The sequence below is a fragment of the Dasypus novemcinctus genome, chromosome 4 (assembly GCF_030445035.2).
Source record: "Dasypus novemcinctus isolate mDasNov1 chromosome 4, mDasNov1.1.hap2, whole genome shotgun sequence".
NCBI classification, from domain to species: Eukaryota; Metazoa; Chordata; class Mammalia; order Cingulata; family Dasypodidae; genus Dasypus; species Dasypus novemcinctus.
The window spans coordinates 7,881,755-7,908,000 of NC_080676.1; the positions used below are offsets into that span (position 1 = coordinate 7,881,755).

The following is a 26,246-nucleotide window of genomic DNA, read 5'->3' on the forward strand; positions in this document are numbered from 1 at the left end:
TTTCAGAAATTCCTTGAGTGATTCGATGACTAGCACCTGGTTATGTTATCTGGCTCTGTTATCAGAACCAAAAGGCCTTTTATATCCCATAACAATGGCATCTGAGGGTCGGTTAAGCAGCGGTACTTTCAGTAGTGATCAAAAAATGAAGCTACCATCAAAGCTCTGGGCTGGAGGTGCCAGGTGCTAACTGCCGCACAGAAGGCCGAGCAACCCCCCTGATACAGGCTGCTCCCAGTTCAGGATCAAGCCCTCCGGAAAACATCAGAGGGAGCGCAGCGAAAATGAAAAGCAGCGTTAAAGCAAAAAATACACAGTAGGAAGTTCCCTACCTCTTTACATGTATCTTTTTGGAGGAAGATTAATCTGATATGGAGTGAATTTTTTGAATTAAATGAGAATGCCCTGTGCTGAGGTCCTAATTGGCATTGGTTACTCTTTTCTTACTACCAAGAGAATGGCTGCCAGATTAGTTCTGCTGGAGGAAGGCTGATAACAGGTCTCTCCTGCCCAGAAACCTCCTGTGGCTCCCCACTGCCCAGTAAAATAGGCTCAACCGAGGGGCCTGTGTCTCTTCACGGATCTGAGGCTCCCAAGGGTGGGGTGCCTACATCACCCGGGCACCCACACTTACAGGGCCATGAGTCCTGTTGCGTCCCCCTACCTGCTGGGTGAGGGGTTTGTGTATTGGAGGTGGGGGTCTGATGGGTCTCAATACCCGGGCTGGGATGATGTCCAAACACTTCTGCTGCCAGACAGGTATGGCAGTGGATGAGCGCCTGGCACACAACAGGTTAAAGACCAGTGGGACCGATGGCTGAATGGTCTTTAGAAGAATCTCCGCCTTTGCATTCTCTATCCGCAGGACAGACACCAGGGCTGTGCAAGGTGAAGGGGTCTCTGGGATCTTATCAATTCTGGGTTCTCTCTTCCAGGGAAAAGACCTCTATAATAGAAAGCAATTCTCCCGTGTGCCTAGGGAAAGGGGACTTGACCTTGCCATGATGGACACTTGGGTAATTCTTTGTGGAGGGGGCAGTCCTGGGCATTGCAGGATGTTTAGCACCCTCCCTGGCCTCCACCCACTACATGCCAGGAGCTCCAGCCCCCAAGTTGTGACATCAAATACGTCTCCATCCACTCTCCAGCTTCCAGGTCCACGGGGTGGGGGCGAGCTCAGCCCCAGGTGAGAACCACTGGCCTGGGGCAGGTCTCAGCTCAGGTGCTCATTAGCATCACCTGGGGAGCTTTAGCAACCGCTGCTGCCTGGGTCCCACCTCTAGACATTCTGACGGGATCTGCCTGGGCATAAGGAGTTTTGAAAGTCCCCAGGTGGTTCTAAGGCGCCGCCCAGTCTGAGAACCGCTGGCCTAGAGCGTGGCAGGCTACAAACCTCAAGCCTTAGGAGCAGCACAACCTACCTGTGCAAGAGACGAGGCGGATTATTAGCGTGGTTTTCTGACTAAGGGCCCAGAGAGGGTTGGTGTTCCCCTGAGAGTGGAGGAGTTGGGATTTGAACTCAGTTCCTCTGACTCCTAGCCCAGGGTTCTTTCCAAGGGCAGATGCAGCCTGGGCAGACTGTGAGGTTGATAAGAGGGTACCTGAAGTCTTCCTTTCCCCATGATTTTCTTCATCCACCGTCTCTCAACTCCTGATTTCCCTTCAGTTTTCCTGTGATTCCTTATGCAAAGGCACATTTAGCATCATTTGTCTTTCAGTGTTAAAAAAAGGCTGCTTTCCCTCTTCCAGGAGGATTTGCAAGGTGGGCCTCAGCTATATCAGGAGGAAAAAGGGCCCATAAGTGAGGGGTGGGGGTCAGGGTGTACTCGTGTTGTGGGTTGAATTGTGTCCCCCAAAACGATATATTGAAGTCCTACCCTCAGTACCTGTGAATGTGATCTTATTTAGAAATAGGGTCTTTGCAGACACAGTCGAGTTACTATGAAGCTATACTCATCCAGTATGATAAGTGGAGTCCTTCTAAGAAGAGAGAATTTTGGGTACAGAGACACAGACACACAGGGGAGGCCATGTGACAAGAAAGGTAGAGAGTGGAGTCACGCACCTGCCAGCCTGGAATGCCCGAGATTGCTGGGAGGCCCCAGGAAAGACGCGCCCCTAGAGCCTTGGGACAGACCAGGCCTGCTGACACTTGGATTTCAGAGTTCCAGTCTCCTCAGCTGTGAGAGAATTTCTGTTGTTTAAGCCACCTAGTTTGGGCCCTAGAAACCTATGTTAAGATGTTAGTACTGCGAAGTAGGATGCTGCAGTACAAATACCTGAAAACGTGGAAGAGGTCACGTTGAGGGGCAGGGAGGATTGTGGGGCGGTGGAGCGTGTACTCCTGATACTTCTAAATCAAACCCAGTGGGTGATTGCCTTTGTTTTAAGGTGCATCTCGTTCTTGCTTTATCTTGATATTCCGTGCAGTTCCAATTCACCCTCAAATAAGTTTCTGAGTATGGTGCAGTTTTCAAGCCCCTCTGTTGCTCAGCTCTCCTTAACTAGACTCTAAGTTCCCTTCTCCTGCTTGTACGCCACCCACTACCCCAGCGCCCCGACCAGACGTGGAAGGTACTTACTACCTGAATGCCAGGCTCATAGGCCGGAACCCAGGCCTGTGCTCCGGGGAAAAGAACGCACAGGTGCAACAGCAGGATCGAATCTGCAGGAGAGTGCCTGAATCCCGCCCTTCTGCCCAGGGGTATGAACAAGAAAGGCCGGCTTCAGAAGCCTCTGAGGAAAAGTGAGCACAGCAGGGTTCTGAAGCTTCTCCCAAACAGACGTCTTAAGCAGACACCACTTTTATTGGGAGGACTTCTTTTTAGGAAAAGGAAAAGAGACAAAGCCAAGAGACAGCCTCTGCTAGCAGGTGCCGGAGGCCAGCTGGATATCCCTGCGCCGCGCTGTGCAGAGTGGGGAGGGGGTCCCGGCCACGCGCCCACGCCCCTCTTCCTTGGGGCCGTGTCTGGCCATCTGCCGGACCTCAGTGCACCTTCTTGAACACTTGCTTGCAGACCACGCCCTGCGCTCGCATCTCCTAAAAAACAAAACAAAAACAGGAGCTTGTTGGCCAGAGCAAGGTCACCCTTGGGGCTCAGGGCATCTAGCTGCAAGAATTTTGAAAATACCCAGTGGCTGCTAATTTTCTCTCCCCAAGAGGTGGTCCAAACAAACCAACGCCTTGGGAAGTTGATTGACGTGGATCAGCGGAGATCAGACTCTGCCCCACACTATGTGGAGCTGGCTGGGGAACAGGTGGGGCTCCCAGCTGGCCGACAGGACCCCTGATGCCTTCCATCTCCCCCTTCCTTCTCCAGAGGGCCAAAAGCCTTGGAGAACCTGCGAGGCCGGGGCTGTGTCGGAGTCCAGGATGCAAGAAACTGGGCCCAGGCACATGGCTTGGCTCCCAAAGGAGCTCTGTAAGTTGCTACCAGGCAGTTGCAGACAAGCTCAGTGGTACTTGGCCTTAGCTGCATGTTATACTCACCTAAGGAGTTTGAATAAAATGCCGGGGTCCCAATCTAGGCCAGTTATATCAGTATCTCAGGGGTGACTACTGGAAGTGGTATCTTTAAAAAGCCCTCCAGGTGATTTTAAAATGCAGCGAAGAGAGCCCCTGCCCAGCCCCTGCTGACTTGCCAGGTGGGAATGACAGCTCAGTGTGGCCACATCTTCCCAAGTTTTCTTTTTGAAGGAGGTTGAGAATCTGGATATTTAAGTGACATCTCCCCATTTTTAAACTGTTGGCTGAAAAAGTCTGAGGCCCTTTGGATGCCAAATAAAATGGACCTGCTCCATTTGCAACCTCTAGAGCCAAAGAACTACTGAACTGAAAGGGCCAATGGAGATCACTTAATCCACTCTCTTTGCTCCACGATTAAGGAACTGGAGGCCCAAGGAGGAGCCCAGCTCAAGGTCTGGCCTCTTGGCCCAGGCTCTCTGCACTAGGCTAAGCTGCCTCTGAAAATACCAGTCTTGAACTTCTCCTTGGCACTTACATGTCTCAAAACCTTTTGTAGACCCTGATCTTTGTAGAAACTCTGTGGCAGGTTGACTCTTGCAGAGGGGGCCAAGGAGGAAAGGACCTACTCAAGGGTACCCAGAGAGTCGGAACTAGAGTCTAGGGTCACCTGGACCAGACTCCACCCACAGGAGAAAGATCAGAGGAGTGAGGGGGGCCCCCACGGAGGACATGTGCATTCTGTGGTCCAGAAAACACGGGGCCCTCCAGGCCCTAAGGCTCCTACTATGTGCTTTTCCCAGTCGACAGAGTGGGACCAAGCTGGAGGAGGTGAGTGGGGCCGGCCCTGGAGCTGAGAAAGGATTCCTTCTCTCCCCCTGGCTAGACAGAGACCTTGTCTTAGAGAGGCTTAGAGAATTCTCATTGGCTTTGACCTGCCACAATTTGGAGTGGTGAAAATATACACCATTTGGGAGCACACTTAGGTTCTTCCACTTCCTGTACATGCAACTTGGATGTGCAAGCTAATCTTCCAGACCCTCCGAAGTCCCTGCCCATAGGGTTGCTGAGAAAATGGAAAGAGAGAAGGAGTGAAAAGGGGTCTTGCTCAGTGCCTGAGAAGAGCGCACACCCTCTTCACCTCCCTCCTCGGACTGGACAGCTGGGTTGGCCTAGACCTTGAAAAAACACTGCTCAGCTTGCAGCTACTTGATTGACTTCTCCAGGCCCTTGGAAGAGAAGCTCTGGAGCAGGACCAAGGTCTTCCAAGGCCCACCCAGACCTCAGTAGTGAGCAGGACCCCCGGAGGCCCGGTCCACCCGGCCCAGGAACCTACCAGGTGCAGCTCGTCGCCCTCGATCCACTGGGTCCAGCCGCGCCCCTCCTTCTCGCCCTTCTGCACGCACTGCAGCTTGTCCCCATCCCAGCTCACCGTGGTCTGCCAAGCAAGAAGCATGGTTGTCAGCCTCGAGCGAGCGGACGCTGGGGGTGGGGAATAGAGGGCAGCCGCCCACCTCGATAATGGAGAGGGCAGGCAAGTCGATTTCATTATAGAGCATGTGCAACCCAACGCTCCCTGCCTGCTCAATGAAAGGGTGAAAATTCAGTTATGAAAGAGGGCAGCGTGCAGGGAGAAGTCACCGGGACGGGGCTCGGGGTACAGTCTGAGGACGAGGCTGGTGGGGAGAAGGGGCTTCTGAGCGCTGCGAGCAGACCCCACACAGGTGGGGTAGGGCTGCTCTCCTGCCGCGTGCTGGCGAGGGGATGGCTTCTCAGAGAGCCCTGCCCATCCAGCCATTCACTGTTTCCACCTTTGCTGGGTCCAAACGATCCCACCCCTACCCTCAAAGAACTCAGCCTCTCATGAAGGAGAAGGGCCTAAGGTACACACGACCACGTGGCGCCTGCCCCACCAGGCACGCCCTCTGCTGTCTCTAAATCCTCATTTGGATGTTCATCTGGAGTGTGGCACAGCATCGCCACTTCACAGACTGGGCTCAGCGATGTGCTGAGGTTCTCCAGGTGTCACAGTCTTGCTGGAGTGGCTCGAAGTGTTGGAATTTAGAGGCAAAAAAACCCAGCCTGTCTCCCCAGCCAGGCCACGAGCTTGTGGTCAGGCCCGGGACCCCTCTCGCCCCCAGGTCTCCCAGGGCTGCGTGTGAAAGGTGGGGGCACTCTCGTGCTTCCTCCTTCTGAATAGCCTCCCACGTGGGCGAGGCCGCCCTCAGTCCTGCCTGCCCACGGCAGAGGTCAGGCCGTGACCTGCACCTGCTCACTGTGGCTGTGAGCAAGTCCACGGGGGCTGAGTAGAATCAATCAAAGGTCTTGGCTTCAGAGGGCTAAGGTTCTAAGATTCTTGTGCTCTCCGCCATGCTCGGCTTACAGTCACGAACAGCCTAATAAGAGAAAGAGAAATCTGGGAAATGGGTGTGGCGTGGGGCCATTTCCCACCAGGGGTAACAGCTCCCGCTTTCAGCCTCCTTCTGCGCTTGCTTGCTACTGCCCTCTGCTGGCGGGGTGATGCCAGCAACGAGCCACACAACCGAGGCAGGTGCAGCCCTGTGTGCTCCTACAGCTTGACTGGGAATAACCGACCTCTACTCCCCCAGTTCCCAGAGGGAGATGGGGCCCAGAAGGACCTGGGGTGTGGGAGGCTCCTTTCCCCGCTCCAGAGACTCCCCAGGGCCCAAGCCAGAGAGACAGTCCGAGCGCAACGTGGTTGATGCCTGACCGGACGAGTCACCCAGGACCAAGCGCCTCGAGCTTTCGCTGGGAGCCCTGCCTGCGCCCAGCCTGTGAAGGAAGAGGGGCCTGGGAACCCAGGCCGCAATGCCAAGGAGCACCGAGAATGCCTGGCTTCCTCGCCAGCAACCTTGGCAAGTTTACTCATACGTCTGCTCTTTGCCCACGCAGGGCATCTGACTCAATCAGAAGAAAGAACCCCTTTCAGTTATGCCAAGTACTATGGAAATACTACTGCTGGAAGTAGTAGAGTTAGTGAGCATATTGGAAGACAGGAAAAAGCCCAGAAAGAAAGCAGTGGTAAAAAAAGAAAATTAAAGGCGGCTTGTAATCTCCAGAGAAAATAATTTCGCTAATATTTTGGTGTATTTCCTTCCACTCTTTATTTCCTCTTTCCATCAATACAAATATTTTCTTTCTCTTTTTTCCTTTTCCTCCCTCCCTTCCTTTCCTCTCTCCTTCCTTCCTTTTTTTACAAAATTAGTATTGTATCATTTATGATTGAGTATTCTAGTTTCTTCACTTAATAAGAACAGTTTCCCATGTCCACAAATATTCTCCATAAGCATTTTAAAATTTGTTATGTTGTATTCAGGAAGTGACCACATAATATGCAGGGCCTAGAGCAAAATGAAAATGGGGGGACTTTGTTTAAAATTACTAAGATATTAACAGGATGACGAAGCCAGGGCCCTTCCGAGCACAGGTCACAGGCCCGTGAAGCAGCCCTGGGAGAGTCGCATTGCACACACGTACCATCATTTAGCTGATGACCTATTGTTGGACATTTCAGCTGTTTATAATTCTGTGCCACTGTAAGTAAGGCTTCCTCATATACATAGAATGGAACACGTTGTTTCCTTAGAAAAAATTTCCAGAGGAGGAATTCCTGCTTCAAAGAGTGTACGCATTCTCAGGCTTTTGATACCTATTGACAACTTGTCTCCAGAAAGCAAATGTGTGTTTACATTCCAGTGCCAGTGTCAGGGAGTGACCCTGAAAGAGATGTTCAGCAATGTAAAACAGCCTCTTGCTCCTGGGCTCTTGTGTTATCCTTTCCAGGTGAGTTGGTACCTTTTAACAGAGGCCATTTGAGTATAAGCAAGAATAATTCCTTAGCCCACAAGAGTGATGGATGGCAGGATTTGGGGCATGAGAGATGGAGGGAGAAAGGCAGGGGAAGGCTGTTTGGATGCAGAGAAGCCGCTCTTAAGATTCCTACAAAACAGACACCTTAAAGAAGAGGCTCCCTAACACTCGAACCTTAAGCCCAAGCTCCCGCTGGCCCTGATCCTGGGTAGCTGACAGAGCAGGGGCTGGTCTTGCTTGGGCTGGATATATTCTGGAGGCTGAACTCGGGGATTAAGTGTCTTGCTCTGCATCAGCGAGCTACTGAGGGAAAGCATTTGGGGAAACGGGGGCCTGCGAGACTTGGGGTCCCACGCTTCCCAGGGCAGGGTACCTGGTAGGTGCCCAGAAGATGCCTGGGAAAGCCTCTGGGGGCCACAGCCGTGGGCACGGTGTGGTGACTCCGGCAGTGCCCAGGCGGCGCCCTCTGGTTCAGCCCGCCTGCTGCTGGACGTGGACGCTGGGGGCCAGCGATGGTCTTTAAGGTCCCCTCCTTAAGATCGCCGCAGAAAAGGGGTCCGAGACGTGCACGGGTGCGGGCAGCGGCGGGCCTCCGGGAGGGTCGGCGCGGTTGGCCGGGCGGGCTCTCCGGACGGGGGCTGCCTCACGGTCGAAGGAGAGGAGGGGGTTCGGCACGAAGCCGTTGGGCCCTCACTCTCTCTGCTCAAGCACGGGGGACGCGCGGTGCAATGAAGGACACCACAGAGACAAGGGCTATGCGCGGGTCTAGTTTATTCAGGAAGTGCCTACAGTTATATAGAGCGGGTAGAGGGCGGAGTACTGTGGGAGGGGCAAGGCCGCAGGGCAGCTGTGGATTGGCTAAAGTTGGAGGGCAGACCTGTGGTTTATGCCGCAGGCAGTTACTAGGGAAGAGAGCGGATTACAGGTTGGCTTTGTGGGCGGTGTCGGTGAACTTGATGGCGGGAACCGTGAAGGGAGGAGGGCAGGGGCAGGAAAGGACGGGGACACACGGGCTGTCAGCGCCCAGTGCGGTGGACACTGTGGCGGGGGGAGGCGCGGGGGCCAGGGTGCCCAGGCGAGGGCTCTCAATCCTCAGAGGAAACAAGGTTTTCGAGGTGGGAGGCGCTGTGGCTAAGGACCGTGCTGGCAGTGAGGGAGAAGTGAAAAGCAAGCGGTGCTGCAGACACCTAGGCTGGAGTTAGGGGGAGCAGCTCGGACTGGGGCCTGGAGCACCCCAAGGCCTCCCAGTGCGGCCTGTGCCCTCGCAAGTGCGAGGTTGAGAGCCGCCGGTGGGACCGCCTGGGAGAGGCCGTAACGGGTGGGCAGGGCACGCGCGGGCTGGAGGCCCAGCTGCCATTTATACTGCCCCCCACACAGCGTACCCCTGGTGGACAGCGTAGTGTCAGCAAAGGCGCCTCTATCGCTGGCTATTTGGAATGACTTCTGGACAACTTCTCTGAGCCGCGAGCCCTCTCTGCAAAAGAGGGGTAGACACTTGCACTGGTGGCCCCCAAGGCAGCACGGGATCTTAAGGCCCTTGTGAAATCCATCGGGATTTTATTAATAGCGAGCATGACACAAACAGAGCCTTCCTAGCCTTTATGCCCTGGGGCTTGTCTCTCTGGAACCCTCCCCTCATGGAACTCTGCTGCCCTGATTTAAGCAAGTCAGGCTCTTCTGCCGGAGATGGAGAAGCCTGGTGGGATGAGAATGAGGACACTCGGAGAACTGGGGAGCCCATGGATGCAGCCACAGGGAGCCGAAAACTGCTCAGTCAACCCACAGATTCATGACAGTACATGGTTGCTGTTTTTTTTAAACTATTTAAAGTTTTGGGGTGGTTTGTTACATGACAATAGATAACCAAAACACCTTCTTTACAGGGTGTTCTGAGGATTAGAGAAAGTATACACAAGATGAGTCGGGCCACATACAGGGACCCCGAGGTAACGGTAACCATGCTTACTGTCCTGATGCCCAGAGCTTGCACATGGATGGGGTTTGTTTATTGAAGCTAAAGGATAACTAAAATCTTTTTTTAAAAGAGTTGGAGATCTGTGAAGTGTGCTGGACATGCTATCATCAAGGCTAAATTTTTCAGAAACTCCTTTCTTTCCCAGCGGACTTGCATCCTTGTGGAGACCTGGCAGAGGCTGCCTGCTGAGCCCGGCACCCGGGAGCACTGAGATTCCTGCTCGCCCTACAATCTAATCAGTCTCTGTTTAAGCAGAGATCTCTTTGGAGATACCCCACTGATAGACGCGATGAGTCCAGGCATGTAATTTAGTTCTCCTATTTCACCACCCCCTGTTCACTTTTGGTGGGACTGGATTTTTCCTGTTAAGCTTCTTACCCTGTGGGAATAAACCTTTCCTTTCTTTCCCCGAGGACTGGATTTGTCCTAAGAACAGAAAAGGGGGGTAAGAGAGTCAGGGAGGGGGTTAATCACCCATAAACACATGAAGGAAAACCAGGAAATCAGTAATGTTGTAAATGAACTTTTCAAGTCACAAGAAAACCGGTCGCCAGGGTTCATTTTCCTTGTGATTTGAAATGTAACTTCTGACAACCACCTTTGACAGGACCTGAGAACTTATGCCATGACCTTGCCCTGCAGTCAGCAGCCTTAGCTAGACTAGTCCTGGGACAGGGCTCAGCTCCCCTCAAAAGAGGCTACTCAGTCCAGCCCCCAGCCTGGAGACTCTGCACTGAGCAGTCCAGTCGATAAGGGTCTAATGGGGAAATTCAGCAAGAGGATGTGCACGATGCTTCCCAAATCACACAGGACAGGCAGATGCCTGTGGGTTGGGGGTGGATATGGCTGCAAACCGAGGGAAGAGGCACGGATCTCCTCTCCCCCCAGCCAGCAGCTCTGGACACCCACCTAAGAAATGAAGCCCAGACAAATCCCAAAACAAGAGGAAGGTGTTGCCACCCTCAGCGCATCTCCTCTTCAGCATTCCTGGCCCACAGGCCACCTGTAAGTCTGCAAACGCCCTGCAGCCCAGGGCAGCTGGTTGTAAAATGAAGCTGGTCAAACTTTTCTATTAAAAACGAATAACCCCCACACTTTGGCCTTGTCAGCAGCTTCCCCGGAGAGACATATGCCAACAGAGGAGTGAAGACAGCTTTGCACCACCGTGACGAGGGACTGTCGCTTCAAAAGCTTATCTAGCTCCCCTGACCACTCAGAAACCCCAGCCTACCGCTGCTGCGTGGGGACCAGTGACACCGAAAACCCAGCCCCATGTCCCAGGGACACTGCGAGGCCCACGTGCCCCGTCAGGTGACTGGTACTGGGAGTGACAATTCCCGTTAGAAGGAAACCTCCCTTGGCAGTGACCCCTGAGTGGCAGGACTTGACTTAAATGCCAAGAAATATGTGACATTCACTAAGACTCCCACAGACCCCAAACACCCATGCTAAGAGCAGAGGGCTGTCACCCCGAGCCCTCATCACCCTCCAGCTCTACCAGACCGTCTGGGTGGACCCTCCTCCTGGGGGCGGAGGCTGCAGCCTTATCACCTCTGTGGCTCCCGAGCCAGGTCAGAAGACGAGAAGCGCCTCGCCCACGGTGATTCCGTCTGCCAAGGACAGGGTCAAGACTGACCCAGGTCTGACGTCAAAGCCCATGCTCTTTTATTTTGGTAGAAAATTTTAAAAAAACAAAATAGAGACTAGACCCTCTCTATCAATAAGACGAGTCACTAAAAGATGCAAAATGGGGGTTTTTAACCCCCCCAGAGGGCATGTATGTCCTAGGGCAATTAGAACGGTTCTCTCTGCCTCTGGGGCTTGTGATAAATGAATGGCAGGGTGTGAAGGGCAGAGAATGGTAACAGAGGGCCTGTTAGGTGTCAGTACCATGCTGGGCAAGCGTTCCAAAAGGCTTGTCTTAATCTTCAAATTTTAGGGCTGAGAAAACTCAGTCTTAAGTAACCTGCCCACGTCACCCAGGGGTGACGTCTACAGAACCACGTCTACAGAACCACAACTTGAACCCAGTTCTTTCTGCTAAAAGTCCGTGAGCTGTCCAGAAGGCCGGGCCGAGTGAGGGGGTGGGTGTCGGCTCCCTCTTCTGAGCCATTCTCTCTCAGCCAGCTGGCAATTGTCTAAGATCAGCACATTCATGGGCAAAAGCCTATTTCACTCTAAAAGCAGATTAAAATGAAATTAATAAGGCCTTAAAATGTGAACAAGTAATGAGAGATGTAAAACGCTGTTAAAAGCAGTAAAGCCACCAGGCCTTTGTGAGCACAAAAGAATGCCATTCTAAAACCATAGAAAAGCTAGGCATAAATGGTAACACAATGCCTAGGACAAAAAGAATGATAAAAGACTAATAATCTCGATACCTTGATTTTTTAATTTCTTAAACAGGCCAGAAACCATCAGACAGCTCGTGGTCCCATGGAGGCCAAGGTTTTAGATGGGGAGGAGGGAAATGACGCTGGAGAAGGTCACAAGGGTCCCTGTGGAATTGCACTGTTCATTCCACATGTATTTTGAGTGTCCAGCCAGGGCCCAGCATTGAGCATGGCCCTACGGCTGGACCCCTGCTTGCAGGGAACAGCTCCGCCTGGAGGAAAGAAGCACGTGGAAATCGGTAGTGACGTCACCTGTGGTCTCTGCTGGGCGGGGTGATCCCAGCCCCACCTGGGGGATCAGGTAAGGCTTCCTGGTGGAAGTAACAGCATCACTGTCACTATCGCTGTCACCGTCACCAACAGACAGCCCCGTAACAACACGCGTCGAGCACCCGCTACGTGCCAGGCTGGGTCTTAAGCAAGGTACGTGCCACATCAAGTCGTGTCCTTGTCACCTGGAGCAGGCACTCTCCTCCCACTTTACAGACGTGGAGAATGAGGCCTTGGGCCACGCAGCCATGGGGAGATGAGACTGACCCTACAGCCTGTTGCCTGGGCCACTGTGCTCTGCAGTGCCCTGGTCTAAGCCGACCCTCGGGGGACTTGGGGGCAGGATTAACCGCATGGTGCTCTCTAAGATAACAGCATTTAGCAATCATGGGTTCCACAGCTCCTGCACATTGGCCTCGGGGGGCCGGGAACAGAGGGAGGGAGGACCCTGCTCCGGGGTCTATCAGAGAGAAGACAGGCAGATAGAGGACTCCAGAGAACAGAGGGTGCTGAGCAGGTGGAGGTGATGGAGCGGGGGGCGAGGCCCACCGGGAAGGCCTTGCTGGACCCAAAGCCAGGAAACAGCACAGGGGTTAGGGCGGGGAGAGGCAGAAAGGGGGAGATGGGCAAGGGACTCCCAGGAGAGGACGGGGGTGGCAGGCCTCCGAGGACCTACTGCAGGGCAGGACACAGGATGCCTAAGCACCAGCTCCCTCGGCCTCTGGCCTCGCCAGCCTGCTCTCTGGGGTAGAGGCACTGGCCCCTCAGGCTAGCCTCCCGCTGTCAGCCTGCCGGCCCTGGATGCCAGCACCCCTTCACGCCTGCGGCCCCCACCAGAACGCTGCCTTCCGGGGGCCACAGATCCCACGTGGGAGGAGATTAGGAAGAACAGCTGACACTGATGGAGCAGGTGCACGGCAGGCCTTTGCCATCCACGGCTCACCCACCCCTCACCGTGAGGTAGGCAGTGCCGCCCCTACAATCATCCCCATTTTACGGACAAGTAGAGAAGCGGAGCACCCTGCCTGTGGGTAACAGCTTTCTAAGTGGGGAGGACGGGATTTCCCAAGACATGGGCCTGTCTCCAGAGCTGAACGGGGAGCGCCTCAGCCAGTGCCCGGCTTAGAGGCGCAGGAGCTTCCAAAGAGGGTCAGAACAGCTGCTTTCAGCCCCGGAAGATGAACTCTCAGCTGGAAATGTGCCTGCATTGTTTGGGAGCGTGTGATACATAAAAACCCGACCTCACTCCCCCGGGGCTGACAAATGCATCTCCCAACACCAGTACTCCCACCGTTTCATCGAGAGATACTTGGCATTTGAGATTTAACAAGCTCACAGAGAAATTAATCCAGAGCTCTGTCCCTTAAAATTACAGCGAATACATTTCTCCCTGGTAACCGTGAGAGTCAGGCTGCCTGGGCTCAAGTCTTAGCTCCGCCAGCTACAGGACCTCCGACGAGTTATGCCTCATTTACCTCACGTATGTTACAAGAGGAGTTTTGGTGCTTTCATCGTAGAATTGTCGTGAATATTAAAAGAATTAATGAACAGAAAGTGCTTAGAAAAATCCCTGGTTTGTTGGGAATACCCAACCAAGATGAGCTATTGTTTAAATGAGTGGAGCTTGCAGTAATGCAGTCAATGGCCACCACCGATTTTGTCTGATGTTTGGCCATTTTTCCCTTCATGCCCCTTTCACAGCGATCTTGGAGTCTCTCCTGCTAGACAACAAAGGTGTGGGACCCACTGTCTCGAAGTTCGTGGACTCGTTAACAGTGTCACGGGTGTCCCCTGGGCAGTGGGGCCAAGGAAGGCATGGTGGCGGGATGGGGAGGCAGGACTGGAGGCACAGACAGCTCATCCTGGGCCGGGTCCTGCCCAGTGGCTAATTATTCTCCCAGAGGGGAGAGGCGAAGAGGACTCCGTGCAGGGCGGCGAGCAGAGCGACACGAAGAGCGTGGCTCATGAAGGAACCTACGCGGGTGGGACGGGCCAAGCACGCGGTGTGGGGATGCTGCAGGAAATAAACGAAATAATCCAGGGAAAGCGCCGAGCCTGGCCTACAGAAAGCCTAAGAGATGTTAATGGTTATGTCTAGTATAATTAAGGCGAGTAGTGGGGGAGGGGAGAGGGGGAAGGAGGGTAAGACACAGAATCCCTGGGACCTGTCGACTGCCTGCCCGTACACGCATTTACCATCGGTCCTCACGCTTCCCGCCGAGGTGGCTGTGCGGTGGGTACTGTGAGAAAAGCCACAGGCTCCCAACCGCGGTGGCCACGTGGCATTCGGGAACATCAGCAGGAGGCCGCCGGGTGTGTAAGCCACGCAGCATCAGAGAGACCCGAGTCAGTCCTAGGGCCGTGGTGACGCAGAAGCAGAACCCTCGGCCCCTGCCTATAAAATGGAAGTGCTGCCCCCACTCTCTAGGATCACTGGAGGATTAAATGGATATACAGGGAAGCGGATTTGGCTCAACTGATAAGAGTGTCCGCCTACCACATGGGAGGTCCAGGGTTCAAACCCCAGCATCCTGACCCATGTGGAGCTGGCCCATGCGCAGTGCTGATGCGCAAGGAGTGCCCTGCCACGCAGGGGTGTCCCCCGCGTAGGGGAGCCCCACTTGCAAGGAGTACACCCCGTAAGGAGAGCTGTGAGCTCTAAGGTGGATGTTCACATGGCAGGATGGATACCTGGGGATCCTCTGCAGGGCGGGGTGGGAGCTGACGCTCTAGCACACTCACTTGCCCCACCCCGGGCAGCTGCACGGGTGGGCTGCTCCCAGGGAGGAGCAGCCGTGACTCAGCCACTGCCCTTGCTCTCAGGGGAGCTTCCCAGCAGCTCCAAGTCAAAAAATGCACGAAGGCCCAGCCCCTGTGAGCCCGCTGCAGTAGAACCTGGGCGGAGGGCCGGTTTCCAGGGTGACTCACCCGGCTGGTTGAGCGATCCGGGAGGGCACAAACTCCCCCCGCAACCATCAGCGCTGTCTTCCAGATACTTCCTGCCCCCCCCACCTCTTCTGGGGAGCCTCAGGGGCTGGGATGGCTTCGACCAGTGAAAAAGGGGGCTCCAGGCTGAGCCCGCCTTGGAATGGGGGTTCAGGTACTGTCCAGACCCTCCTATCTGGCACTTGTGTTGGGGGCTATAGGGCTGGGGGCACTTCCAGAACCAGCCCCAGCAAGCACAGGCTGGCCCACGGGCCTTGCCCTTTCACCCTCCAGTCCCCAAGCTGGCCTCCCATTTGGGGCCCTGCTCCAGCGCAGCCAGCTTCTGGCCTGAGGCATTTCCTTGCCGACCGCAAAGGCCCAGCTCCCGGCACCAGTTCACGCTGCTGCTCCTTCCCGGCCCCGTGCAGATTCCTTCGCTGGCTCTGCAGCTGTGCAAACTAAACAGCCCAGCGCTGAGAGACAGTCAAGGCTGAGCCAAAGAGTAATGCTGAGCATGGTGGTAACAGCTTAGCCTGCACGGACCACGCTGAACTTGTCGAAAGCATCTCCCTCCCCACATGCTCTTCTAGAGCTGGGGTTCTTAACCATTTTTGTTCCACAGACTCCTTACTAAGTCCACGTTATACTTTGTATTAATTAATAAATGTGTCACACCTGCACCAACATGTCCCCACAATAACGTTCTTTTGAATTTCAGCACAAGCTCATGGACGCCTGTTCTAGAACCTTACCATACCCCTGGCAAGATGTGGGGTCTCTGTCCCCTCCCCTTGAATATTGCTGGGGCTCTGTGCCTGCTCTGACCAACGGAGTATGGCGGAAAGAGACTGGTAGACCTTAAAAATGCCATATACTTCTGCCCTGTTCCCTTGGGACGCTCATTCTTGGAACCCAGCTGCCATGCTGTGAGAAAGCCCAAGCAGCCGTGGAGAGTGAGTGCGCCATCTTGCAAGTGGATCCTTGGCTCCAGCTAACATTGCAAGCAAGAGGGACAAGCCACCCCCTCTGAGCCCTGCCCAAGTACAGTAAGTGACTAAAATAAATGGCTGTTGATTTAAGATGCTAAATTTCAGAATGGGTTGTTACAAGGCAATAGATAACTGAAATAATTCATGACCACATTTTATTCCCACTAAAACCCTACCAGGTGGGTCTACCACTGACCCCCTTTTATAGGGGAGGACACCGAGGCTCAGAGGGATAAAGTACCTCCTCTAAGGAACAATAGCTGGAAGGAAGAGCCAGGCTGCAAATCCAGGTCATTCTCAAAGTCGACGCTGCCCTTCGCCTCCCACACTGGTCCAGCTGCACACACACTTGGCATCCCGTATTCTGACCCGCAGTTATGACCCATCGCAGGGTGGCTGCCAGTTTGTTCTCCCCAGCCAGACTCTACCCCCGGGGGAGAGAGCTGTACCTCTCCACTCTTATCCAGCCCCTGTGCCCTTAGCCCAGCACAGGTTTATGACACAGAATTCGGCTGAGATGGTCACAGGACCCCTGGGCAGGGGCCAGCTCACTTCCTTGTTTTCCTTTCTTAGTAGTTATCAGACTAGTCCTTGAACCAACCGTGTCAGCATTGCCTGGGAATTTGTTAGAAAAACAAGTGGGGCCACAACCCACACTTTCTGAATCAGGAACTTAGGGAGTGGGGCACGCTCAGGCTTGAGAATGATTGCTCTATACCTGAGTGGTTCTTAACCCATGATCTCGGGATTCTTTTTTTTTTTCAAATCGTTAGATGCAAGTGACTCAATTAGCTTATGGGGATAGGAAGGGAAGGCCTAGGCTCAAGGCCACGGAAAGCCTAGGTGTGGGGTAAGCTGCGGGGAACTCCTGCAGCCCTCCTCCTGCACCGTTCTTATTCTCACTCTCCTGCCTGCTTCTCTGCGGGCCTCACCTCATTCCTCCTGCAGTGGGATTTCTTCATGCAATGGTGGACTTGCGTTTGGGTGAAGGGCTGGCCTTAGAAAGCCCCAGGCTTGCAAAATACCAGCACGGCACCCCTCCCAGTGTCCTTAAATAAAATCCCAGGGAAGGGTGCCGGCCTGGCTTGGGTAACGTGCTCCGTCATGTGACGGGCTACAGGGCTCTGTGGCCATGCCGGCCTCCGGCGCTTGTCCAGGAGACAGCGTACTGGGGTTTGCAGCTCCTCCAGAGCCCCCTAAAAAATGGGGTGGGGCAACAATTTTAGGGAGACAGACTAACAGCTCTAACTCAGCCCCCTCCCTCCGGGCTGCCAGAAGGCACCCTGGCCCCTTGTTGGACACAGGATTTTGGCTTCCCTAGGTGCTGTCCTTGTCTTTTCTCTGCGGTCCCAGAATCTGCCCTGTGATGTGGACAGAGCCACGATCACGACACCCATTTTGCAGACGGGGAAACAGGAGCAGTGTGTCTAAGCATTTCGGGTGGCTCTGCCAGTTAAAAGAGGGAAGGATTCAGAGCCAGGCGCTGGGACCGCCAGACCGGCGTTCCTTCCGCACAGCCTTGCGCCTCTTTTGATCTGCCTGGGCCCTGGTCACCACGAGGCTCACGACAGAGGACGGAGGGACCTAGAGTGCTTTGTAGTGGCCGGGCTCCTCCCTCTGCCACCAGCCAGCCAGGGGACTGGGCCAAAAGGTCTCCACCTCTGAGGCTCAGATTCTCACCTGTAAAATGGCCGTAAGATACAGCACGGCGTTTGTTGTGGGGACCGCAGGAGAAAAAGCATGAAAAGAACTGGTTGTAGGTACTTAGTAGGGATTTGACAAATGTTATTTTCCTTTGTTCCTGCCAGGCAAAAAACAAAACCTGACACACAGCGTGATTTGTAGCTGCTCCTTTGTGCATTTATTGGAGTTGCTTTAATTCTTCTTTTCATAATCCTCAAAAGCATGCTGCTGCCACCGATTTCAGAGGTCGGAGGACTTTAGCTAAGATGTGAAGGCCGCCCTGTGTTTCCACCCTGGAGAGGACGCAGCCGCGTGCCAAGAATGCAGACCAGACTGAGCGAGAGCGGTGCCCGATATGGGCCCCGGGCGGCGCTCGGGAGGCTCCCAGGTCCAGGGGCTTCCCAGCCCTGCAGTCGGGGGAGCTGCCTCTGCCCCCGGCACCGTGTTTTTAAAAATGAGTGAAAACTAATCTCTTAATGGGTCCAGAACAGGATTAGAAAGCTGGTTAAGAGTATAAACCAGTGGCAACAGCAGTTTGGTGGATTTTACCTATTACATCCATGACTGGTTAGATGGACAGATGGATGGCGGACAGATTGACATAAGGAAGGAGAGGAAGAGGGGGATGGTCTGAAAAGAAAAGAAGAATTCAGAAAATCTCCCAAGTGCTGATAAGGAAAGCTGTCTGAGCACTGTCACTGCGCAGCAGGCAGCGTGGAGCCCTGCCTGCCTTCCCTCCCGCCTCCCTCCCTTCCTTCTTCCTTTTTAAGGCTTTAGAGAAGTGCCCAATTGATCGATGGGCCCACCACATCCCCCCCCGACCGCACCCCAGGGGCCTGGGAACAGGCCCAGCAGGGGGAGGGTCCCTTCCTTTTCACCTCCACTCGCTCGGCCACTGGAATTCTTTCCCTTTTATCATGTAAACAGAGCGAGCAGCAGAGGGGTGGAGGGCCGGGGCGGAGGGGTCACCACCAGTTCAGGGTTGAATCTGAAAGCCTCAGCCCGCGCGGGAGGCGCCCTGAACAAAGCCGCCTCCTCCAGGGAGACCCCACGCCGGTGTCCAGGGCGCAGACCACCCGGCCCTCGGCGCGGTCCAGGGAGAGCCAGGCTTCAGCCGTGGTTCCCGGCCCAGGGCCTCCACGAGAGCCGCTCACGCTGGGGGAACGGGGAGCAGAGGCCGGGCATGTCCAGGGGACCCCCTTGCCGAGGAGTGGGCGCGCCATGCGAAGCCCCCCTCGGGCCACCGCTCACCTCTGCTGTGTCCGGCAGATGTCCCGGGGCTCACACTGGGCCCGACGTTTCCCATGATGGTCAAAGGCGCAGGGGGCAGGGGGGACCCGCGCCCCTGGGTCCGGAGGTGCCTCTACATTTAGGTGAGCCACCACCAAACTGGGGGTTCCCAGGGAAGCCAGAGACCCTGAGCAAGGGTGTCTGCCAGGTCAGGGGATACATGGCCCGGGCAGTGGCGCGGCCCTCTCCACCCAACTTCCTAACTCGCCCACGTCTCGTGGCGATGCCTCTACCCCAAACCAGGCTGCTCAAGCTTTAGCCGGGCAGAAGCACCTGGAGTGCCGGCTGCGCCCCCAGAGCTGCTGACCCAGGAGGTGGGGCTGGAGAATTCCGTATTCCTCCCAGGTCCCCCGGCCCGCGACCACCGGTCTGCGCTCTGAGAACCAGGAGCTGAAAAAATCACGGGGCAAACCATGATCACCGGCCACTGGACCCGTGACGTCGGTCACAGGGTGGGGGGGGGGGACTGGCGTACACTGGAGAATGTCCCATCGAAAGGCAGCTGGGCCTTTTTTATTCGGGTAAGAAGAGCCAGAAATATTTTTTTCTGCGAAACCTTACAGTCCTTGGGATTGTAGGTGACTGTGATTCTGAAAATTTTCAAACATGGTTCAGGCTGAGCAAATCACACCTGCAGGCCAGAGCTCACCCTCTGACAGACAGGGTCCCCACTGAGGGGGCACGTTAAGAGCTCTCTGAGCTGGGGGGCCTCGGGGTGCTGAGAAGGGGTGTCTGCCCCACCCTGCCTCTCCCAGCACACAGCCAGCCGGCAGGGCTCCCAGCCGCCTCTCGGGGTGACAGCCAGCCTCCTGTCCTGTCCTCATCTCTCCTCTCCCCGCAACTGCACTCTGCAGCCTGCACCCAGCCCTCCCCCCAGCCAGGCTTTTTCTCGCCCCTGAGCCTTTGTGCTTATGGTTTCCTTGGTGTAGAATGCTCTCCTCCCTTCTCCACATAGGCCCTGATACTTTTTTTTTTAAGATTTATTTTTATTTATCCATTCTGCCACACACACATGCCACATTGTCGCCCTATGTGTCCATTTGCTGTCTGCTCGTCTTCTCTCTATGAGGCACTGGGAATTGAACCCGGGACCTCCCACGAGGGAGACAGGCACTCAATCGCTGGAGCCACCTCAGCGTCCTGCTTTGCTGTCTCTCTCACTCTCCTTCCCCTTTGTGCCTCCTTGTTGCATCGTCTTGTCCTGCCACTTTCCTTCTCCTGGAGGCACAGGGAACTGAACCCTGACCTCCTAAGTGGTAGGTGGGAGCTCAAATGCTTGAGCCACATCCGCTTCCCTACTTATCCTTCGGGGCTCCCCTGGAGAATCTTCCCTGACCTCTGCCCCCCCATCCCCTCCCCGCTTTGCTCCCCTAGGCTACTGTGATCTCATCAAGGCACTTGAATGGCCCAAAGGTGCATCTGTCTCCTCCAAACCTGACCCTAGGGCTGAGGTCTGTCACAGACCTGGCCAGATGCCTTCTCTTGGCCTTGACCTTTCTTTTTTCCCCTTCCCGTTTGGCTACTTCCTGTCTATCCCTCAAGCCACAGCTCAGACTCTTCTCCTGTGGGACCCTTTCCTGACCCCCAGGCATCAGGTATCCCACTGGCTGTTGGGTCTGCCTCCCCCACACTTAGAGCTCCACGAGGGCAGGAGCTGGTGTGATGTTTCTCAGCGCCCCTCTCTCTACCGCGGGGAGAGGAGGAAAGATAGAGCAAGTATCTCGACATGCTTGGGGGCTCAGGAGAGGAATGAGCAAACAATAACTGCGGGGTCCAGAGGAGAACCGAGGGTGCTGGGAAGACTGGTAGGAGGGGGCCAAGTGGCCCTGAGAACAAGCTGGCCTCCCTTTTACCACTGCTCCTGGCTGGCAGGTGCAGAGGGCATGGAGCCGAAGGGCAGCAGTGGAAGGGATCTTTGGCCACCACGCGGTGGCCTGTTGGCCCGCAGCAGCTCCCCTCCATCCACAGCCTGAGGCTCGCCAGTTTCTCTAATTCTATTATCCTGCACCTTCCCCCACCCCGAGGAAGGCCCGAGCAGCAGGGCTGTCCCCTCAATAAGCAATGACATGAGTAGGTGGCCACCCCGAGTCCTGGCCACATTCACCTAGCTTGTCCAGCTCCCAGGCTCCCTCCTCTGCTCACACACCAGTCCTGTTGCTGGGCTGAGAAAAGGCAGCAGCCAAATGCTGCTTCCTTTGTGTTTCAAACTCTCCTTTCCTCCCCCCTTGTCGGTTACTTTGAAGTCCAAAGTAACCTCCTCCGCAAAGCCTGCTGAGATCCCCTTCTGGGCTCACATAATCCCCCGTGGTTCCTGGACATTGGGGATTGCCACCTGCTCAGCTGGGTGCAATGCCTAGTGCAGGGACCTGCCTGTGGGGGCCAAACTCAGAACTTGCCCAACAGCACATAGCAAGTCATCGTGCTTCCGTTTTCTGAGCTGTAAAATGGGGTTGCAGATGGGTTGTGAAGGCTGAAGTGCTGGTATGAAGTTCGACCAGCGCCTGATGAGCGTTAGCTGGTATTCCTAGGTGGTCAGTAAGTTAATGGGTGACGGGGAAGGGGGAACAACAAGTGGCAATAATTAGCCAAGCACGAACCAGCACGTTCCAGAGGTCGCCGGGGCCCAGAAGAGACGTTTGATGTGCTCTGTTTGCTGAGACCCCGAGTGAGCTGGGGACGAGGATTGTTCTTGGGGTGCGGGGTTCCTGCACCTGGGAGCAGATCCTGGGCAGTGGCCAGGGGCACAGGCCCCCGCCCTGGAGGCTGGCCCTGCTGCAGGTCTCCCCTCCACAGATAAGAGGCCCTGGGCCTTTTAAAGGCACCACCTGACATTTCACGACAAGAGAGGTTTCTCCCCACGGGGGGCCCTCCAAGGCCACTCCCCACGGGCCGCGCACGTCCCCCAAACAGCAGGCTCAGATACCAACTCCTGACGGCCTCCAGATGAACAAACAAGTGGGGGGAGGGCAGGGCCGGGAGGCCCGGGGCTCCTCGTCCCAGGCCCAGCAGGCCTTCCCACCGCGCTGACCAACCTCGCCGGCCGCCAGCAGAGCAGGCAGCGAGCGCCAAGGCAGAGACCCAGGGTTCAAGGCCCATCTCGGCCACGGCTCCTCCCCTCCCGGAATCTCAGTCACTGCACAACCCGGAGTCGCGAAGGCCCCCTCCCTGGGCTGCGGGACGCGGGGAGGGGACGAGCTCCCAGGGGGTGCGCCTAAGCTGGCTCCCGCCCAAGAGCCCTGACCTCCCGGTGACCCGGAATGCGGAGGGAGGGGCGGGCGCCGCGCTGACCTTCCGGAGTCTGCAGCGGCCCTGTTAATTGGGGTCTCCGGGTCACCAGCTTCCCACCCTCGGGGGAAGGGGGCCTCATGCACCCCCTCCCCCCACCCCGCTGCTCCTTCGGCTCGGGCTGCAGCAGCACCGACTATGGTGTAGCTGTTGGCAGCACCGGATCAAAGAACCTCAGTGGGCAGCTGAGGATGGGGCCGAGCAAGGGTGGACCAGGGGCCAAATCCCAGGTTTGGGGGGAGGAGGGGGCAGGTCAGAGGGCTTCCTGCGTGGAACAAGGTGTCCCCTGCTTCCTGGAGGGGCTTAGTGCCAGGTCGTATAGAAGTTTGTATTCTGAAGGGGTTCCTTTCGTTCCTTTGTTCTGTCCTCACTTCTTTCTCTCCCTCCACCAGCCCAGAGAGCAGCCAGAGGGGAAAGCCCAGAACGCCGAGTCCACCAGAGTTGCCTGGAAGCCGGCCCAGCCTCCCCCTAGCTGTGCTACTCCAGGCCTGTTACTTCCTCTCACCTACAGAACGGGTGCCCTGGCACCTCCCCCAGAGGGTGTCGTGAGAATTAGGTGAGGCCATCTGTGTCGAGCATCTGGCCCACTGCCTGGACACAGTGGAGACTCCAGGAACGGCAGCCGTCACAACCATTCCCAACCTGTCTGGACAGAGCCGGATGCGAGCCGGATGGGTGCTGCCTCCAGGGAGGGATGGGTGGGAAGAGCCCCGGTAACTGAAGGCAGGTAGCGCCCTTGCTCCCCTCCCAGATGAAACAGCCCAGGCCCTGGCCAGGCTTCCTGGGCAAGAGATGCCCTGGGCAAGAGATGAGTTCTCACCATGCACTTGCGGTCGTCTATGCCCGTCAGATCCTCCTCAAACTCCTCCCCAACCTGGAAATCCATGATGTAGTTCCTGAAAGTGCTCAGCGTGCGGATGATCATATGGTCGCCTTCCTGCACGATCTCTTTGTCTGGCTTGAGCAAGTTGGCGATCTTGCGCAAGGCCACATTGACATCTGCAGGGGGTGCGAGGGCAAAGAGTTGGCAGGGACGCCTGGGAGAACCGTTCCCGGGGGAGCCCGGCCCCCGCCCGGGACGTCTCTGGGGCTCGCCGCGAAGTTTCCGACCCCCACTTATGCTACCGGACGCCTGCCACCTGCACCCCCCTTCTCCAGGTCGCAGCCGCGGGCGCCCGGGGCGCGGGCAGCGGAGGGCCCGGGGGTGGGCGGGGGCCCCCGCGGCGGCTTCAGGGCCCCTGGGCTTACCGAGCGCGCGCAGGTACTCCTCGAAATTCTCGTTGGTCAGCATCTTCCAGTACCCGGAGAAGTCGACCGGCATTGCGCGGGGCGAGGGCGCAGCACGGCCGCGCGGCGGGCAGGGGCGGCTCCGACTCTGCCGCGGCGGCCGCGGCGCTCGAGCGGGGCGGGGGGCGGCCCGGAAGCGCGCGCCCTCCCGGGGCGGGGGGCGCCGCGGGGCGGCGACAGCTGGAGGCGGCGCGAGCGCAAAGCCCGGGGAGGCTCCGCCGCGGCCGTCGCTCCTCCCCCCTCAGGGGGCGTCGAGGGTCCCTGCCCGGCCCGCCCCCCGCCCCCCCCTCGGACCTCCAGGCCGCCTCCCCGTCAAGGAAGAGGAAATGGCGGGTGGGCTTTTGGCCCCAACTCCTCGGCCCTTGCGGGATTTCGCCAAGCGCCGTGAACGTCTGGCGTTCCGGGCCCCCTGCGGGCTGGGAAGCAGCCTCCTCCGAGTGATTAGCGAGAGGGGCCGTTTCCAGGCCTTTGTCCCAAGCCTGGAGTGGCCGCGGTGGGTGCACGGCCAGGGTCGGGCCAGCTGGGCGGCTCAGTTCTGGTTGAGGCAAGTGGGGCACTCTTCCATATCCCCCTCACCCCAAATAAAAGGCAGAGTTGATGTTCCACGTGCAGATGGCTAGAAGAGAACCCCCCTGTCTTCGCCCGCCCTACCCACCCGAAGGGGAGGCAGCAGGGTCCCTGAAAGCGCAGCCACGCAGGGCCGTGGCTTCCTTCTTCCAGCTGCGCCGTCTGCACTTCCCATGTTTACTCCCTTAATTCTCCTATTATTCCCGGATGAGTCAACTGCATTCCAGCCCAGACTGTAAGTCGCAGGGCCAAGGGTGTGGAGATGTAGTGGAAGCTAGGGACTCCTGAACACTTAGGGGCTGCAGGAGGGTGGAGGCCGTGCAGGCAAAGGGGCAGGCGTCTGCCACAGTCAGGCCTGACCCCAGTTTGTACGTGCCCTTGAATTCAGGGAGGTCTAATCCACTTGCTCACTGAGCCTTGCAATGTCCTGGTGAGGCCAGGTCTCCCCCAATTCCTTAACCCCCCGCCTCCCCCCAGGGCCCTGTGCAGACAGGCCAGTCCATAACCAGTGGGCGGGAACTCTGCTCTCCCTGACACTGGGGCCCCGGGTGAGCTCGGGCCCGCCTGATCCCTCCAGGGGGGCATGCCCTTCCAGGCTTGCCATCCCATTAAGCCCCCTACTGTCCTTTTCTACTTTCAGTGCTGTACATTTTTACTTTCAGTCGCTTGCCAATTGAGGGGTATATAGTAACAAATGTCCTCACCCCTGCCTCCAGTTGCCCTCTCCATGGGCACCCAATATTACCTGCTTCTTGTCAATGCTTCCAGAGATATTTTCTGCAGCGTTTCTCAAAACGTGGTCTCAAAACAGGGCAGGCATCCCTGGGAACTTGTTCCAACTGCAGATTCTCAGGCCCAGCCCTCCACCCCGAGGGGAGGCCCGGCAAGCGGCATTTTAACATGGCCTCCAGGTGATTCTGACGCACAACCACGGCTTTGTGCAAATGGAAGCGATTGCCAAAATATTTTTTATTCCTTTTTCCTCCCCTTTTCAGCTACTGACAGCACAGTCTGCCTCTGTGTTCTACACTTCGCTTTTTCACTTAATATATTCTGGGGGCCTTTTCCTATCTGTGAGGAGAAAGTACCCTCAATCTTTTCCGTAGCTACGGTCTATTCCATCGTTTACCCAGCCCGCCCCTACGGATGGACTCACATTCTTTCCCATCTTCCACTGTTTGAAACAGTGCCGCAGTGAAGATCCTTGATCACATCTCATTTCCCACTCATGTGGGAATATCAGAGTGCGTTAAAACGTCTGTCATTGCCGCCAGGGAGATGGCATAATCACCTGGGTTGACTTTTTGACCCAGAATGGGTGACTAACTTTCTCTTTGAAATTGCGTTTTGCACAGACCGCAGCGGATGAGGGCAGGTAGGTTCTCTCCCCGCTCCGGCCCCGCGGGGGCAGACCTCACACTCCATCCGACTGGGTTAGGAATAGACGGCTCTTGCCCAGAGTGGACAGCAGGGTGTTTCGCCTTGGCCGGCTGGCATTTGGGGCGGGGGAATTCCTTACTGAGGGTGGAGCATGCTTAAAGCATCCTTGGCCTCTAGATGCCGGTAGCCTGCCCCCCACTCACACTGTGACCACCAAAGACATCCCCAGACATTGCCAGATGACACCTGGTGGACAAAACTGCCCCCCACCCCCCTGCTGAGAGCCATTGCTCTAGCCGGCTACACCCCTCAGGCCCCTGCTTCCTACCTGCCCTTCCCGGGCTCCTTCAGGAGGCGGGTGGATCCTGACCTGGCTTGGGGCCCCTGAGGCATTTAGCCAGGGCCAGCTATGGCCTGGGCTTCTTTGTGCAGCTAGCTCCTGGGATGGAGGATCAGCCGCAGGCTCAGGCAGTGGCCCCCCCCTCCCGTTTGCCCAGCTCATTGGAGCTCTCCCTGCTCTCCACGCCCACCCAGGCTAGCCCCAGCCTCCTCCCTGTGCCACGGGTCTCCTAAGACGGCCCGTGCCAAATACTAGGCACAGTACCTGGCACGCAGCAGGCGGCCCCTCCGAGATCCCCAGAGTGACCCTGTCATGCTGGGCAGAGGCCTGCCCCTCTCCCACCTGTTCAGTCCTCCCCTGTCCAAGCCCAAGGATCAAGGTCTGGCCACCTCTCCCTCCTCCACCACCTTGTCCATCTGCTGTCGCCCGGCCCCAGCTCTCCTGAGCTTGCCCCCTGGGCAGATGGCCCTTGATTCCGTTTGGTTGCCCGGTTCTGTCTGCCTCGTGGTTTCGCGTCTGGGTGTGGGAGGATCCATCGGCCTTTCTCGGGCCTCCCGGGTGGGTTCTC

The 26,246-nt window shown here is 56.4% G+C and overlaps 1 protein-coding gene across 1 annotated transcript; it reads right to left on the bottom strand.

Moving 5' to 3' along the window:
* Positions 1 to 2,788: 2,788 nt before the first annotated feature.
* On the bottom strand, positions 2,789 to 23,511 carry RBP1 (retinol binding protein 1). Its single transcript, XM_004447986.4, has 4 exons — positions 23,353 to 23,511; positions 22,925 to 23,103; positions 4,800 to 4,901; positions 2,789 to 3,040 (listed from the first exon to the last, which is right to left on the bottom strand). Exons 1-4 carry the CDS (start codon positions 23,423 to 23,425, stop codon positions 2,987 to 2,989), a joined length of 408 nt encoding a protein of 135 aa, XP_004448043.3. The 5' UTR covers positions 23,426 to 23,511; the 3' UTR covers positions 2,789 to 2,986.
* Between the last annotated feature and the right edge of the window lie 2,735 nt (positions 23,512 to 26,246).